Here is an 18,549-nt window from a genome sequence, read left to right as displayed (position 1 = left end):
TGCGCTTAAGGTAACGAAGGACTCGATGCCAAGGCGGAAGGATAGCTATCTAAAATAATGGGATCTTCCAAGAAGCGGGAGCCACCCCATATATATGTGGGGAACAACAATGATTCACCTACCCAGGATAGGCCTCGGGAGGCCAACAGCTTCGGTACAGATCTCGAGGTGGTACACGACCCCAAGGACCTCCGTTAAAGGGAAGTTAGGCCCCAAAAGGTCAGCGACATCGTCTCCAGTCCAGAGAAGGTATCCGACTCCGAAGGTTCCTCCCAAGAAGAAAAGTAAGCACTTCAAGAGAACCTCAGAGAGCCCAATCCCGGCCTTCCACACTGATATGCACAAAGGATAGGTCGAGAAGCAAGGAGGGATGAAAAAATGCCATAGCCCGCCAAAGATCGAGGACCCTCACTAGCCAAGAGAACCTTAGAGAGACAGCAGACCTGACGAGCATCGGCCTCGCTTGCACGGCTTCTTTGAATCCACTTCTTGGAACATTGAGTTGTGAAAGCTACCAACCCGGGGCAAAGAGCCACGTCGAGCCGGGGTATGAATGTGAGAAGCGGTGTATAATCCGAGCCCCTTTGTGAGCAGCGGTATATAGTCCGAAGAACTTTTTACAAGCAAGGAAAGTCGACCCCTGTATATCATCGTCTCGAGCCAATAGGGACAGCGACAGCAGGCGTAACAACAACAACAGTAGTGACAGAATGGTATAATCATGCTCAACAAAGGGGAGCTCAGGCAAAAGGCCACGACACGGCCTATCGGAACGCTGCCAAACAACCCTAAGGCCGTGAACTCCAAACATGGTGATCAATAACAGAGGAAGATGGCGAGGAGAAAGGGATGAATGAGAAGATGAAGACACTTGGATAGAAAAATAACGCTAGAACGCCCCCATTTATAGGAGATAATGACACGGTCATCGAGGCTTTTGGAAGACTGATCGGCGGATGCAATTACTGCGTTCTTGAAAAACCGAATCGACGGCGGTACTTTCATCTTGAAGAACGGGAATCGATAGTGCATTGAATAATGTCGAAAAGACAAGTCCATGGATGTCCCGATTATCGTAAAAACTAGCACCATAGGTTGGGTCATCGGTATGACATCATCACGGGAAGCCCGAGGAGTCGGGTATCAGAATCGTTTCCCATCGCTTCGTTCTGAGAAACGCGGAGACTATCTGTATGCGGCGAAATCAGAGGGCCTAATTTCTTATTATCGAGTCATTTCAGAAGAACACCTCGAAACCCCGAGGACGCGAAGTTGTGACCGAGTTCCCTTCCTCGGAGCTCGTCGAGGTCTGACTTAAAGAAGGTACAGATCGAGGCTAAAGTCAAATGGGGAACTCCCCAGGCACACGGCTAAGTCTAACAAGGCCGACTTACCCAGAACCTGTATCAAGGCGCCACGTCTAGCCGCCCCATCTCCCTACCTTTACAATTAATGCACTCTTGTACTATGTTTGAATACCCCCTCCTATATAAAGGGGATCCTCACCACTTTGTAAAGGGCTGTTGTTGCTCCAATTATTCTACACAAGATCAATAAGAACTCTCTCTCTCTCTCTCTCTCTTTTCTCTCTGACTTACTCGCTCGAGGCTACCTTCTTCATTTATTGCTTTCATACTTGTTCTTCATTTATTGCTTGATATTGGCCATAAAGAGCATTCTTTAATTATATTCTAACTGTTATTCCCTTCCCGGTTACCCCCGACAGTTCGAGCTCGAGCCCAGGCATCGACCTCAAGGCCTTTCATCGGTTAGCCCGAGGCCCGGACGGCTAGCTCCTCGATTTGATTACAACCCCGTTTTAGTTCGTATTTCGCCGTTAAGCTTCACATATCTAGCTTCAACTGCCTTAACAACTAGCATAAAAATAGATTACGTATTTTTAGAGTCTCATTAACAAATTTAATTGTTATTACCATTTTTACGGTAAACACCTATACAAACTTGTCCAAAGGCTCATAACACTAAAAATATTATAACACGAAGAATCAAGCATCAAACCAAAAATCTCAAAACTTTCTTAAGTTCAGATTTTAACTTTCAACTAAAAGTGTCAAATCAATGTAGGGCCACCAGAGATCTGCACCGAACATAGGTACAAGTCTAAAATCGTCATGCGAACCTATCGAAACTTTCAAATGACTAATTCGAGCTCGTTTACCCATAATATTAACCTTGGTAACTCTTCCAACTTAAGACTTCTAGTTAGAAAATAAGTGTTCCAAATCATTCTCGAACCTCTTGGAAACCAAATCTATGCCTACAAGTCATAAAACACGAAAGTAACCTACGAGAGACATCAAATAGAAATATGAGATTCTAAAATTTAAAATGATTGGTCAGGTCATTCAAATTTATGTATAAGAACAAGTAATTGTTACAACAAACCTGATCAATTAATCTGAAAAACAAAATGTATGTTCCGTTAAACTACACTAATAGTGTAAGATTCTTTATCTTGTTAGTATTTAAACCAACTATTCTATAATGATATCTCTTTTCTTTTTCCGGTCCTTTCGGCTTAGTAATATTGACTGCAGTCCATTCAAGAAAGGGAATCGTGCCCCCCACCGACGAGATAAAATAAAGTAAAAAGTTGCTCTTTGGAATTAGATTCGATTCTCAATTTGGCCAATAAGATGAGCATAGAATAGTGACAACCGTTTCCTTCGAGGTCCACTGGTTGACAAACCCGTTAATTGATATAAAGTGCTGCAAAGGAATATGTACAATCTCGTTGATGAAGAAACTATCACTTCAAAATGAGAAAACCAAAATTACAAATGCCAAAATCATCATTTTTTTTTTCTTAGCACAAATTACTAGGAACAAAAAACAACTGAACTGCAATAGCTACGAGGCTAATTATAACCATTACAGTGCTGTTCAGATTGTAACTTGTTGATCTGATGTTTTTTAGGAGTTGGAATAGAAAACAAAAAGGAAATCAAGCCCAAACCTATTTTTTGGAATGTGGTTTAGTTAGGGTGTTTTTGTAAGCACAACAACCAATGAGATAAACCCATATGAGAATAACCAAAGTTATGATGAGAATGAGATTAGATTTCCTCCATTCTTTTCTGAGGTTTCCGAGTAGGCCAGCTCTGCAAGAATCACAATTGTAACATAATTGGCTAGGGTCATTGTTCCAGATGGAGCAATCAGCATCTACTATTGCGTTTGTTGGGTTAGTCCACATGATTGGGGTCATATACTGGTATCCACAGATTGTAGGAGGCTTACAACATCCAGACTGCAATTTAGGAAGGAAAAAGGGCAGCTGTTAAAAGAAAATGAGAATAAAACACCCAAGAAAATTAAAGCTAATACTCTTCCATTCTAATTCATATGAACTTGTTTGATTAGGCACATAGTTGAAGAAAATATAAAAACTTTTTTGAATTTGTGGTCCTAAACAAATCAAAAAGGGGTTCAGAGTATTTGTGTAGTTATAAAAGTTTATCATTAAAGATAGAATTGGAAGTTTAACCTAAATTGTTTCCAAATTTAAAAAGGAGACATTCTATTTGAAACAGACCAAAAAGGAAACGGTTCACATAAACTGGAACAGAGATAATAGTAAATTTTCTAGGTAAAAATTACATAATAACTGCTCCCTCTATTTCAATTTAGATGACATACTTTCCTTATTACTCCGATCCAAAAAGAATGACACGTTTCTACAATTGGAAATAATTCAATTTTAAATTCTTTGTTTTACTCATTTTATCCTTAATGAGAAGCTTCTGTAACTACACAAATGTCATGGCTCACAAAGTTTTTACCCTTAAGCTTTTAAGATCACAAGTTTCAAAAACTTTTTTTTTTAAAACTACGTGTCTAGTCAAACTAGGTCACAAGGAAGTAGTTTACAAGCTAAATAGTAGGGTAGGGGTAAAATTTACTGCAGAGCCACTTCAAATACACAAAAGATGCTTAGATGGTTGTCAAATTCTATCTTTTATTATAAAGATGAAAGGCAACATTTGTGTGTGGGACACTAGTTAAATTAAAGGGCCAAACAAACATCGCCTAGAGGCAAAAGCTGGCAAGCATGTATGTAAAAACCTTATTTTAGTACATCTTTTATCTTTTACGGTAAAGACAGTCTAATCTTAATTATTCCAGATTGACTAAGTGCTAAAGTCTCGAGCACAATTCTCTTTTGAAATAAATTAAAGTGCCTAGAAGAAGTATTTATGTGAAATTCCTAAAAAAAATTGCGTTTGTCTTCTAGCACCCAGAAAATTAAATTAAAGTTGCAGAGTAAAAAGAACAGCTAGCTTAATTTACCTGAATAGGGGAAAGATCAGCAGCAAAGAACTGTTCAGCAGAGACATACTGATTGTTAAGTCTAGGACAAATACCAGAATCAGCCAAACATGCCCTAATATTCCCCCAATTATCAGCACTAGTAATATGATCCCTCAACCAGTAAGAAAATCCTTCAAGCCTGTACTCACGGTATGCCCTTCCGGGGACCATATAGGAGCCAGTTGGGCCTGTGACGACAAAGGCGAGCACGAGGAGTACAAGGAGAAGGACGATGAGAATCGCCATGCAAACCAAGTAGACACCTAGAAGGCCTTCCTTTTTCCAGTAAGCTCCGACAAAGCCAGTCAAAGAGACCAACATGATAGCAATTCCGATGAAGATAACCGGCCATCGGAGCCAGTGGATGCATTCATTGTCGGGCTTTGAAGCTAGCCAGGTCCCTGATGCGATTATAGGGATGGAGCACATGAATGCCAAAAAGTTCAAGAATGCTGTTATGTTATTGCTCAAATTAGTCATGCTGCTTATTTTCTTTTTTGCCGGAATTCGATCGGTGTTTTCTTGGTATTGGTTTGTAGCCTTGGAGTGAGTTGGGTTTTTTGAGTGTTGGAGTTATAGGCTTATAGCTAGAGAGGAAAAAAAACAGGGGAAAGTGTATAATGTAATGTGTACGTATTTTTTTGGAAGGAAGATGCTACTTATAGAACTATATGAACTGATAAGTGGCACCAAGAGGCGTTGTGGTGGAGCGGTAATTATTCCTTCGTCCTTAACCACAGGTCTCGAGTAAGAGCCGTGGATATGAAGTCACCTTTGTTAGGGAGCGATTTACCCCCAATGTGGGACTCTCCTGCGCGAATCCGGATTTAGTTGAGCCCCAATGCGGATACTGAACATCGAATAGAAAACCAAAAAAAATAAAACTGATAAGCGGCGCTTTAAAATGAAATAAAATAAAATGATAAGTAAGGCATACGCGTAAATACTACAAAGTTGGAGACAAATATAAACGGTCAATAACTTTTATCTGTTTCAATTTGGTTGTCTTAGTTTGACTTAACACAAAATTTGATAGAGCGAAGATTTTTGAAACTAATGAACTTATATATACAATAATATTTGTGTGACTATAAAACTTTTAAAAAGTTATAATATTTGTATAATTACAAAAGTTTCCCAATAAAAAATATAGGAATGTGCCAATATTTTTGAAATAAATAAACTAACAAAAATAAGTGCCAGTCTTTTTTAAATGGAGGGAGTATACATTAACAGCATAAAATAAAAACAAGTAGTATAATAAAAGGCGGAATGAATAATATTAAATAAAGGCAATTAACGTTTTATAACAAATTAAATTAGACTGGTTATATAAAAATAATGTATACATTACGTTTTATAACAAATTAAATTAGACTGATTATATAAAAATAATTTATACATTCAGTTAATATAATATAAATACATTCATATAAACGTAAATGTAACGACCCAGCCGGTCATTTTGAGAATATTAGCCCCGATCCCTTGTTTACTAATTTTCCTGTATCTTTTTCTACTTACGTGACTTGCTGGGAGGTTCCGTTTTTGGTTTTGGAATGATTTGCGACACTTAGTCCCTAAAATGGAAGCTTAAGTTCTAGAATTTTGACCGTAGTTGAACTGTGTGAAGACGACTCCGGAATGGAGTTTCGTCGGTTCCATTAGCTCTGTTAGATGATTTTGGACTTAAAATTGTGTCTGGATTGTGATTTGGAGGTCTGTAGCTGAATTAGGCTTGAAATGGTAAAAGTTGAATTTTGGAAAAGTTTGACCGGAGTAAACTTTTTGATATCGGGGTCCATAATATCGAATATGACTTGTGTGCAAAATTTGAGGTCAATGGGACGTGATTTGATAGGTTTCGACATCGGTTGTAGAAGTTTGAAGTTTCAAAGTTCATTAAGGTTGAATTGGAGTGTGTTTCGTGTTTTTGTTGTTGTTTAATGTGATATGAGAGCTCGACTAAGTTTGTATGGTATTTTAGGAGTTGTTGGTATATTTGATTGAGGTCCTGGGGCCCTTGGGTGTGTTTCGGATCATTTTTGGATTCATTTTAGACTTGTGTGAATTGTTGAAGTTCTTTAACTTCTGGTGTCATCGCACTTGCGGTGAGGTTGATCGCAGGTGCGGACACATACGTGCGAAACATAGCTCGTAGATACGACCCTGGTCTGGGTAGCCAGTGGTCGCAGGTGCGACAATTTGACCGGCGGAGCCGCTCCTTCGGAGAAGTGATTGCAGAAGCGGGAGTCGAGCTGGGTGAGGATTTTGCAAAAGCGGACAATTGTCCACAGGAGCGCACACGCAGGTGTGGCCACTTGATCGCAGAAGCGGACCCAGGTGTCTTAAGTCAATTCTGCACCTGCAATAGAAATTCCACAGGTGCAGCGTCGCAGGTGCGACTGGGGTCCGCAGGTGTGAGATCACTGGGAAGAAATGGGGAAATTACGAGGGTTTGATCTCATTTTCACGTTGGGACTTTGAGAGCTCGGATTTAGGCGATAATTTGGAGGATTTTCAGAGGAAGGTAATAGATTTGGGCTATTCAGGGTCTGAAAATCATGGAAAAGGCATACTAAGGTTACATTTATCCTTTCAAGGCTTCCAGTGTCCATCTTTATAGTACCCATATCTAGCTGTATTATTTCAAAGTGTACCATTTGGGTGTCTCACAAGGAGATTTTGTTAGCACATTTAGAATATCCTTCGGAAATGTCAACTAACGCAAGCAATCCAACCGTCATTTTGGGTTACTCTAACCCCAACCGGTTCCTGATATTCGTCCTTCTCTTAACTATTTCTGTTAGCTCCCATGGAGCATAATTGAGATGGGTGTGACTATTGTACATACCTCTATTATAATTGAAGGTATCTCGAAATGCTTATATTTCTCTGCTTGAATTGTAAATACTACTAATCTTTATTAATTAGGTACCTCATATTCTTTTTTACCCTGCTTCTTTTACTTGCTGAAACTTGTGTCTACCTTCCGATTCTCTTATTCCATTTTACCGTACGAATGGATAGACATTCTTTCCTTAGGGATCCTTATCAAGAAACTTACACGTCTTAGTACACCCATGATCTGCTAAATACCTCAGATTTATCCATCATAAGCATGATGCAAAAATTGAGTTCCTCTGACTTAACTCTTCCACAACTTTATCTCTTACCAACCGTCTTTCTGGATGTAGGCATTGTCGTATTATGAATAAGATAAAGTTAGGAAATTGAGTTCTTACAATTGAGCTCTATGATACGATCTTGAGTAAGAAGAAAGAGCAATGGTCTTAAATGCCCTGTAGCTTCCTAGTTATAAGTGTGGTCCACGACACACCCATAAACAAGACTCTACTAGATACGGCATGTAGACTCCCTAGAACAGAACTACTCTAATACCACTATTATCATGATACAAACCGATGAGCCGCGATGGCCACCCGGTACTTTACTTAACCGAGTACCATCATAACGTATCTTTTAATGTAATACTTTCATAGATAATTGATCCAGAAGGCTGCCGTGGGATAAGTAGAATACAACATGTGATACCAACTATACATAAGATATACGGGCCTATAAGACCAAAATAACCACTCGTATACTGAGCATAGGCTGACAAGGCCATACAATCTTTTACGTACATGACATCTATCTACAAGCCTCTAAGAATACATAATTTTCATAAAGGTCGGGACAGAGTCCAACCGTACCAAACAATACAAGTCTAAATCATACTAACCAAACAAGCAACTCTGAAGCAAATGGAGCGCACCAATATTTTTCGTTGAGCTGATAGCCTACTTGGAGGGCTCTCGACTTGTCTATTGGGACCTGCGGGCATGAAACGCAGCGTCCCCGGGAAAAAGGAACATCAATACTAATAATGTATGTACCGAGTATGTAAGGCACATAAATAAGTACATAACAGATATGAAAGAAATATAGAATAAATGACTCAACCTGTAAGTCTGGATAACCTGTAATTCATGAATAGCGTCGTGCATATGCGTATGAATGTTATGTCGTGCATAGGTACATATTTCATAACATCATCATTAGGCCTCCGAGGGCATCCCATCATATCATCTCGGCCACGGTGAGCAAAATCATCAACGTATACCCGATGATCAAGTGGTGATGCGTATATAACGTCGTAACCTTTTCCTATATATATATATATATATCATAAAATAAACTTTATCAACTTACGTATTTTCTGAGACCCATGAACAGACGATTAGAATAATAATAAGACATATGGGATTTCAAGAACATAGGCACCTCTAATACTTCTATGAATAGAGTCATCTATGGAAGTTGTGCATTTACTCGTTTTCTTTGTATCGTATGGATCATATCAAAAAGAAAGAAGGGATAGCCTTAACATACCTGAACCGATTCTCTCTTGCGGAAACACGTAACGGCTGATCGAAGTAGGGAAAAATCCGTATGATATTTTTGATAAAGATTGTACCGGGCTTTGTTTTGAATTAGCATAACACGTTGGATTTCTCTCTAAAATTTCACGTTGGATCTTGTTGGATCATTGTCATTCATCTTTCAATGGTGAAGGAAATGTTATTGCTGGATTTTGAGAATGTGGACTTTTTGAAAGAAAACTATACGATCACATTTTGATCATTTAAAGGCCAAGCTTCTAATATACTTAAGTGTCATATGTATGACACTTAAATGGACACCTTTCATCCCAAGACATGAGTCATTTAGTGTATTCCAATGGGCTGCCATGTTTTTGGGTTTAATATTTATCCAAAGACTTCAATTAATCCACCACTAGTTATTAATAAACTAGGTAATGTCCCATTACCCAATAATTAACCAATTACCCACATAATTAAGAATTATTTTCACTTACTTAAAATACTACTCACTTTTCACATAACTTATACACCTTACTATCATGGTCATGTGGTACCTTGTATGGCACTAGTCCATAAATACTGAGTATTTTAGCTCGGACCCTATTTTATCCCAATATGCCAAACTTGGACGAAACTTCAATGTCTTTGACTTGCTTCCCCTCTCACCTTCACGAATTTATTCATCACTTGTTTGAAATAGCATAATGCTTATAATCTCAAAATAATCTCATTCCCGAACTTACGTCGATTAACATACGATGAAACTTTAACATATGAAAATGCGGGATGTAACACTGGGCTACCACGAACCCTTAGTGGTTATGACTCTGTATGGATGATTGTAGATCGACTGACGAAATCATCACACTTTTTGCGAGTGAAGACTACATATAGTGGAGTAAGATATGTGTCGCGCCCCCTTTTTCCCCTCCCTTTTTACGGGGAAGAAAGGTCCGAGTTTCGACATTTATAGGGGGTAATAACTCATTTTCCTTGTGAAAATTGGGTATCTGAAGAGTCGCCACCTAACGAATTATGGTGCGTTAGGGCACCTAGAGCAATTAACTCTTGGATTGGTTTGCATTACCAGAGATTTAGGGTAAGAGCTCGAAATAACCTCGAGGGGAAGGTGTTAGGCAACCCTCTTTGTCCACAACTGTGGGTCTCGGCCGAACTTATTTTCACAAATTAGTCCATTACAAATAAACAGTTGAATCAAATAGGTTGCAAGTAAAGCATGTTGGATAAATTAAACAATAAGAAAAAGATTGTGTGCACATAGGAAAGTAAAGTAAAGGGTTTGGGAAAGGAGGGTCCTAGGTTGGTTAGCCTACAGGATCACCCTATGCAATGCCCGGTAAACACTCCTCAATGAGGGGCTACACGTGACATTAGTGCGTAGTCATCATATCCCGTTCTATCTAAGTCCCTCCCCTTGGTCATAGCCTAAAGCGTTCTAGTAACCTTGATAATGCCTATGCGTGCACTACCCGTCCCCTCCTTGTGGCCCTGAAGGTAATTTAGGACCTCAAAATCTGGGCAGTTCTAGACGACCCCTAAGGTGCTTAAAAGGAGAAAACAACAGGCAAGAACACATAGGACTTAACAGCTAAATACAGAAAGAGGCAGTTAAAAGGCCCAAGTTTACCTCCACAAGTAATACACATAGGCAGCACGTTTCAAACATAAACAAGATCAGTTTTTTATTTAGAGAAAAGGCCTAAACGGGACGTCTAAGTGGATGTCAATGCACAGAAACATGAAACCTTATTTTTATAAACTCGACAGTAAGGCCCTAATCAGTCTGCCTACTGATTTTAACCTGTTAAATCTGAACAACTTCAAGTAGTAGAAATACAGTTTGTAGAATTTAAAAATCGCCCTATAGGCTTGCCTAAACGCAAAACAATGATGTCCTAAAACATGATAGCTACGTTGATATAGTAAAACAGCGAGTAGGTTTTAAAACCGACTCTTGAATTCCTATAGTCATGCTTTCTAATAGTAAATTAGGGCAGTTCTTGAAAGGATTCATTTAAGGAAAGCAAACCACTTATTAGACCAGTTTTGAAATAAACTAACATGAATTGGACTGACTTATTTAAACTAAACTTATTTTAGATCTATACGCAAAATTTCTGATGTTGTTCCCTATAAGCATGATATCTAGTTGTTTAAAAACTTATAAGCATGATTTCTAGTTAAAACAAATGTAAATACCCATAGGAACAGAAATTTGAACTTGATCACATGCTTAAGTAAGGTATCTACTTGTGAAGTTGATTGTAAAACCTATAGGCATAATTTCTAGCATGGTGAGGCAAACACAACAAATATATAAAGTCCTATAGGCATGGTTTCTAACATGGTAGGGCAGACATAGCAAATATAATATCCTATAGGCATGGTTTATACCAATATTACCCCACAAATATGTAACTACCCACCCCTTTTCACTAATCACCCCAATATTCGTTTACAAATTATTACAAATCAGATGAATGAATTACATAAATAAAGAAGAAGTTACACTATAGGGAGCCTGAATCAGGCCCAAGTGATTTCCCAAACCTCCAATAGCCTCAAATGCCAAATTCCATAAACAATATTATTGTCTAGGTGCGTCAGAGTTCCCTAAGGATCTCAAGGATCCCGAGCAGTGCTCACACCTAAACTTTGTAACCAAATTGAGTAAGTGCAGTGTGGAAGAGCCAGCCTCAGTGTGCCAGAGTTCAAAGGGATCTCATAGGGATCCCAAGGTAGTACACACACTGGAGGGTGTAAGCACGAGATTTTTGACCCTCCCCGGGAATTTTTACGTCCTTAAGCTTAAATATCTAATTTAGGACTAGTATAGCCATTTTAACTATTTTTACTTTATTTCGTTGCAAAAAGAAATTTCAAAAAATATATATATAAATTTTAGTTTATGTATCTCTCATAAACTTGAAAAATACAAAAAAAAAATTGTACTTTATTTTATAATTTCGAAAATTACAAAAAATATATAATTAAGGTTTTGTAGTCATTTTAATTTGGAAAAAATACAAAAAATATTACCTCATATTTTATCTTAATATTTAGAAACGAAAATTACAAAAATAGTTTTATTAATATTTTGTAGCTATTTTAAATCCTTAAAAAATATTTAAAAAGATATAGTTTTGTTAAATACTAGTCTTATTTTGGTAGTTATTTTGCTTACATAGGACTAGTTAAGCAACGTGTTCCTATTTCTCGGGTCCGAGCAAAAGAATAATATTCGGGTTCAAACTACCCGGTTTTAGGCCTAATTTTCGGACCTAGCCCGTAATAAACCGTGTCCGGGACACGTGGGGAACCCCACCACGCGTGGGGGACATATGCCTCGAACCCCACCACGCGTGGGGCTCATTTTCATGAGCATTGTATTACAAAAACACGGACAAACACATTTTTAAAGGGGGGACCAACGAAAAGGACTGGGGAGAATTTTAAAAACGAACAGAGGACTTGAAAAATTTGAAGGGAACGACTACTGTTCCTCTTTCTTCTTCAAAGAAGAAAGTAAGAAAACCCTACTGCCCCCCAGCGTCGGAAGCCCACCGGCAACCTCCTTCTCCTCCTGTCCAAACAACTACCTTGCCCCCGTCAAACCTCCATCCATAACCCAGCCCGACGAGCAGCAACAACGTCGTCACTGTCCAAACACCATATCCGAAAACCACCCTCAAACCTAACCCAAAACCACCACGAAAACCACCAGTCCATCACCTTCCCCCAGCGGACCCCTCGTCGTCAACCATCACTGCCCCATCGTCGAAGCTCCAGCTCCAGTCCGCCACCTTCCCATCGCCAAACAACCCAGCTTAGCACCACCACCAAACGCCACTGCCCAGACGACCCCTAGCAGCCCCGGCGACCAACCTGTAATACCACGCCAAGGCGACCATCCAGTCGCACCCCCACGTTCAAACGGTTGCCTGCAAACGTCCAGCCATGAACAACCTTTACTCCTTGCCATGACTGACCAAGAAAACACACATATGCACAAGCTGAAACCTAACGAAAACGTTCAACAAAACAGCCCAGAAGTTCTGTCCGGGATGAGTTCCGTCGAGGTCGACTTGGGTTCGTCGAGGTCCGGTACGACGAGGTTGTTGCTGTCCATTTTGGCGAGGTCGAGATGTTGAAACTCGATGTTGCTGTTAAACGTGAGTATTCATGTTATTTTTGTCTCGGTGTGTTCTTTGCTTCCATGTCTTGTTTCGATGAATTTGAGTTAGTAGTAGTACATTTGCCGTATTGTGAAGTTTATCTCGTCATGTTAGTTTATCGTTGTTTGTTAATGTTATGTTCTGTTGTTAGTTTTATATTTTTGTTTATCACTAATTGTTAGACGTTTACCATTTATTGTTAGATTAGTAGCTTATATTTCATTAAACTAGATTTAGAGGGAAAAGAATGATAGTTTATAAATAGCGTCAAATTAGTAATTTGTGGCAATATTGTTGGTTTGCATGTAATTAGATTAAAGGAACCGGGGGTGCATCTCATGTGACCCGGCTCCAATTCGGAACATAGTTAAATGGAACTTGTCGTGAACCACTAGTGCGTTGCGTACAGCATGGCTTGCAATATATTTTAATAACTTTGAATTAACTCTTTAAATAGATAAAGTAGAAATGTAGTAACCTTAAGTTTACCTCTTCTTTTAAAGAAAAAAATATATATAAAAATAAATAAATAAATAAAAATGAGACGAGCCTCGAAAAATGCACAAGTTGCGGGGCCCTCTAAATGTATATATTAAATAATTAGAATTCGAGACGTGCCGTTTAGCGAATTTTACGGCCTTCCCCAAAATAACAATGCGCTAGTCGCTTTAGGCGCGCCTTTAATAATGTTATCTCCCTAAACTCGGGTGCACATTTATGTGACCCAAATCCAAATCTCAACGGAGTCGAAATATGTCTCTAGTCACGGGCATATTGATTGTGACGTGGCCCGAGATGCATGTCCATGACGTTGCAAATTCCTTTTAAAAAATAAGAATGAAACGAGCCTCGACAAACAAATGTACAAGTCGCGGGGCCCTCTGAATGTATATATATTAAAACACTTAGAATTCGGGACAGGCCGTTTAGCGAATTTTACGGCCTTCCCCAAAAATGACAATACGCTAGTTGCGTTAGGCACGCCTTTAATAATTTAATTTCCTTAAACTCGGGTGCACATTGATGTGACCCAAATCCAAATCTCAACGGAGTCAAAGTGTGTCGACAACCACGGGTACATTGATTGTAACGCGGTTCGAGATACATTTTCACAACGTTGCAATTCTTGATAAAAACAGTAAATGATGAAAGCGGTTAAAAGTTAAATTTTGCACATAGGTTCACACTTGTATAAAATCAGATAATTAAGCCGAATATAACAGTTGAGCGACCGTGCTAGAACCACGGAACTCGGGAATGCCTAACACCTTCTCCCGGGTTAACAGAATTCCTTATCCGGATTTCTGGTACGCAGACTGTAATATAGAGTCATTATTTTCCTCGATTCGGGATTAAAATTGGTGACTTGGGACACCCTAAATCTCCCAAGTGGCGACTCTGAAATAAATAAACAAATCCCGTTTCGATTGTCCTTTAATTGGAAAAAACTCCCCTGCGCCCCCTCGGGCGCGTAAAAAGGAGGTGTGACAGAGGGGGCAAAACCTAGGGACTTAGGAGTAAAGTGAGAGTGCTTGACATAGTTTTGAAAAGGGTTTTAGTATGAAAACAATGTTAAAAGATACTAGTTTGAAATAATTTTGTAAAACAACATAGGGAATTATTCAATAAGACAATTTTAAAAAGGTAAGGTGATTACAACAACAAACCAAACACAGAACCAGAAGAGGTTCATCAGCACTCCAAGACATAGAATCAAACAGGTACAAACATTCACTGAGGGGTAATGGGGATTAAGGGTAAGTATAGGGCACATAGTGAGCACAGATGCACATGGGTACAGAATCAGAGAAGCCTTGAAAGGGGTTCAAGGGATTTTGAGGTACAACATGAAGGTGCATGCCATAAATCAGAGAAACATAGTCACATTGGGGTATACTAGAAAGGGATTCATGAGCAGGCTAATCCTAAGGGGGTATATTCAGAAGCATGCAGTAAAGAAGACAATGAAGTAAACATGTTAGTTGCAGGTTGAAAAACAAAACCATAGATAGAAGCATATTAAAAACATGACAAATTGAAGTAATAGGAGAAGCATATTGTTTTGGGGCTTGAATTGAAATGAGAACATACTAGTAGAGACACAGTAAGCACAAAGTGAAAGAGCCCAATAGTTAGCCTTGGTGCAGCCAGCTAACTTAGAACAGTAGTAAGTAACACAAAAGAGAGAAGAAAGTTTTGAGTGTGAGAGAGAGAATCTTTTTTGAACCAATGTGTTCGTGTGTTTGTGTTAATGAAAGAGCAGGGTATTTATATTTTGAAAACAGGTAGAAAATAAGGCAAGAATCAAAGTTCAGCAATAATTATGGAACCATGTACTAATTAGAATCAAATCTGTACTTCCCTTCAATTAAGGAGTTAAATAACAAATAAAGAAATAAATCAATGCACGACCAATAAGGAAAGATTTCAAATGCAGTAAGTATAGGGTAAACAATTAGGGCTAAGTTCAGAAAAAACTCTAATTAAGGAGATAGTCAGTAAGAATCCATTATCAATGCACACAAGTATGCAAATCAATCAAATTGAATAGAAAGGGTAGGAATCGAAAGTTTAAAGGAAGGTCTTCCGATCAAACCAAGAAACGGGGATCTAGAATCAATCAAAGAGAAAGTCATGAGTCAGTGTTTAGCATATAAATAAAGTAAGACATGGATAGTAAAAAAGTCGACATACAACCCTAGCAAACATGAAGGCTAAACAGCACTGATAGAAAGAGGCAAGTCTTGAATAGTTAAGATGAACACAAGCACATAGAATTAATGTAAGTTAGGCTAAGAAACTCAGTAAAAACATATTCGAGGCTTGATAGTCACAAAAACTCAAACGAGAACCGGTCAGCCACAAAAACCAAACGAAGAACCCTAAAATTAGGGCTTTCAACATAGACGAGTTGAAGATGTAGTAAAATCATATAATCAGTCAAAATATGCAAGAAATAGAAGTTTAAACACAAAGAATCATTTAAACAAGGTTTTTAAAAGGAAGTCCGGAAAACCCTAGTTTTAGAAGGAGGTGAAAAACACTTGAAATCAATGATTCTTGTAAAGAATCTCAAGGACAGTGTAAAATATTAAAGAAACAAACTCGAATCATCCTGGATCTGTACAGATCTAGGAGGTGTAGAAAAGAAATTAGGGTTTCGAAAGAAACCCATATAGAGATAAAGAACCTACTTAGAAAACCCAAGGATCGTTGCAAATATAACATGATTTTGCTTGAAATCACACTGGAGTAGCCAAGAACAGGCAGGTGATGAACCCTAGATGCAAGTGGGCATGGCCCTGGCCCTTGAAGACCTTAGAGAAGGCAAGCATGGCATGAGAGAAGCCATTGGAGGCATAGGAGACGATGAGAGATCATCGGAGATGACCGGAGATGGGAGGTCGATGGTTGAAGGGATAGGGTTAGATTGAGAGTATACTGAGAGTAGAGAGGATTTTAGGGCGGCGGTATGTGGAAAATGATTAGGGTTAGGGGTTGTTTAGAATTAAAAAAGGAAAGAATCAATACGGGTCGTTGATCTTTCAAATCAACGGCCATGATCTGATAGGTTCTGGATCAGGTAGGTGTATTTAGGGTCTGGGTCGGGTGGTTTAATATGAAATTGGGCTGGGGTATTGGGTTTAATTAGGCTAAAATTGAAATCCAATTTGGCTAAGTTTTAAATAGCCAATTTAACCTATATAATTTATAATAAATAATAGATGATTTATAAAAAATAATTTAGTATATTAAAATAATTTAAAATAGATATTTAACATTTTAAAAATATAGAAGATCGTTTTGTGCATATAAAACGTAATTATACACTAATAAGGCTAATATTACAATTATATGCAAATTAGCTTTAAAAATGCAAAATGCAATTATAAAAATGTACTAAAAATATTTTAACAATATTTTAGCATGAATATAGAATTTATATGACTAAATTACCACAATAATAATTTGAGGGATAATTATTGAAGATTTTATGAGTAAAAGGGGAGGAAATAAATCAATTTAAAATCTTTAAAATTATAGAAAAATTATAAAAACCTTGTGCATGCTTATATATGCATATATATGCTATTTTAAAGTATTTATGCATATTAAAAATATATAGAAAAAATTGGGTATCAACAATATGCACAGATATTTATGAACAAAATTATCCGACTTCACGGAGTTCCGGTATCCATTATCTCTGATAGACAATCACAATTCACTTCACGCTTTTGGAAATATTTTCATGAAGCATTGGGTACACGAGTAGATCTTAGTACTGCATTTCACGCACAGACAGACGGACAGTCTGAACGTACTATACAGATCTTGGAGGATATGTTGAGAGCTTGCCTTCTTGAGTTTGGAGGTAGTTGGGACGCGTATCTACCTTTAGGTGAATTTGCTTATAATAATAGCTTCCGGTCCAGTATTCAAATGGCACCGTACGAAAGCACTGTATGGTAGAAGATGTCGTACTCCTATCGGATGGTTTGAAGCTGGTGAGACTAACTTTGGGACTCGACTTAGTACAAGAGGCTATGGACAAGGTCCAATTGATCAGACAGAGATTGCTTACAGCTCAAAGCAGACAAAAATCTTATGCGGATAAGAAAAGAAGAGATATAGTGTTCACAATTGGGGACAAAGTATTCCTACGAGTCTCTCCTATGAAAGATGTGATGCGATTTGGAAAAAGAGGCAGATTGAGCCCCAGATTTGTAGGACCGTATGAGATACTAGACCGAGTGGGAGATGTGGCTTATCGTTTGGAACTTCCTCCTGAGTTGTCTTTTATTCATCAAGTATTTCATGTCTCTAAGCTTAGAAAATATATATCGGATTCCTCTCATGTGCTTGAAGCATCGACTATACCGCTTGATGAGAAGTTGTCTTACGAGGAAGAGCTGATGGCAATTGTTGATAGACAAGTAAGAAAGCTACGGTCAAAGGAAATTATGTTCGTGAAAGTCATATGGAGAAATCATACCGCTGAAGAAGCTACCTGGGAAGTAGAAAAAGATATGCAAACGAAGTATCCCCATTTATTTCAGTCTATAGGTATGCACCTATTGTAAATTCGATGACCGAATTTTATAAGGTGGGGAAAATATAATACCCTATATACCAATAAGTGCATACAAGTCTTTAGCTAAATATAAAAATATTAATAATAATACTAAATACAAGACAAATTGGAAAATAAAAACCTATGTTTATATAATGAAGGGATGAAATTAATGGGCCGTAACCCATTTGGTCCAAAGTGGCGTGAGATAGAAAAGAAGAACAAGGGATTTGGGAAAGAAAGAACCCTTCAGTCATCGTAAGCATCAAAGCAGAAGGGTTTTGGTGCTCCATCATGCTCCATCCAATATCACGTTCTACTTAGAAGAATAAAATATATATTTTGACCCTCAACAGTAGAATTCCAGGTAACTACATATATGTTTCCTCCTATTTGATAATTTGATTAAGAGTTGGGAAACAAATTGGGATTTAAGAAAACGAAGAAATAAAGAGAGAGCAACACATTGTTTTATTTAAATTAGTCTCGTTAGATTCTTCGTCAGGCTAAGTGAAATTGGGATTCTAAGATTTTATCAATGTTTAACTGTAATGGCAGC

At 38.2% G+C, this 18,549-nt stretch overlaps 2 protein-coding genes across 2 annotated transcripts; one reads left to right on the top strand and one right to left on the bottom strand.

The window, feature by feature from the left end:
• Nucleotides 1–2,803: 2,803 nt before the first annotated feature.
• On the bottom strand, nucleotides 2,804–4,965 carry LOC107759939 (tetraspanin-2-like). The gene is made up of 2 exons (XM_016577957.2): nucleotides 4,312–4,965; nucleotides 2,804–3,271 (listed from the first exon to the last, which is right to left on the bottom strand). Exons 1-2 carry the CDS (start codon nucleotides 4,810–4,812, stop codon nucleotides 2,978–2,980), a joined length of 795 nt encoding a protein of 264 aa, XP_016433443.1. The 5' UTR covers nucleotides 4,813–4,965; the 3' UTR covers nucleotides 2,804–2,977.
• Nucleotides 4,966–17,463: 12,498 nt separating this feature from the next.
• Nucleotides 17,464–18,252, top strand: LOC142165976 (uncharacterized). Its single transcript, XM_075224370.1, has 2 exons — nucleotides 17,464–17,983; nucleotides 18,152–18,252. The coding sequence occupies exons 1-2, from the start codon at nucleotides 17,464–17,466 to the stop codon at nucleotides 18,250–18,252; spliced, it is 621 nt and encodes a 206-aa protein (XP_075080471.1).
• Nucleotides 18,253–18,549: the final 297 nt, after the last annotated feature.

The sequence above is a fragment of the Nicotiana tabacum genome, chromosome 11 (genome assembly GCF_000715075.1).
Source record: "Nicotiana tabacum cultivar K326 chromosome 11, ASM71507v2, whole genome shotgun sequence".
In the NCBI taxonomy this organism is placed as follows: Eukaryota; Viridiplantae; Streptophyta; class Magnoliopsida; order Solanales; family Solanaceae; genus Nicotiana; species Nicotiana tabacum.
Note: the sequence above shows the minus strand (reverse complement) of the source record. Positions and strands in the feature narration are given on the sequence as shown.

Excerpts from the sequence above, each read along its gene's own strand:
- LOC107759939 (XM_016577957.2), bottom strand. The coding sequence starts at position 4,812 with ATGACTAATTTGAGCAATAACATAACAGCATTCTTGAACTTTTTGGCA. Across the intron at positions 3,272-4,311 it reads CTGATCTTTCCCCTATTCAG|TCTGGATGTTGTAAGCCTCC; the intron begins GTAAATTAAGCT and ends CCTAAATTGCAG.
- LOC142165976 (XM_075224370.1), top strand. The coding sequence starts at position 17,464 with ATGGACAAGGTCCAATTGATCAGACAGAGATTGCTTACAGCTCAAAGC. Across the intron at positions 17,984-18,151 it reads CCATTTATTTCAGTCTATAG|GGATGAAATTAATGGGCCGT; the intron begins GTATGCACCTAT and ends TATATAATGAAG.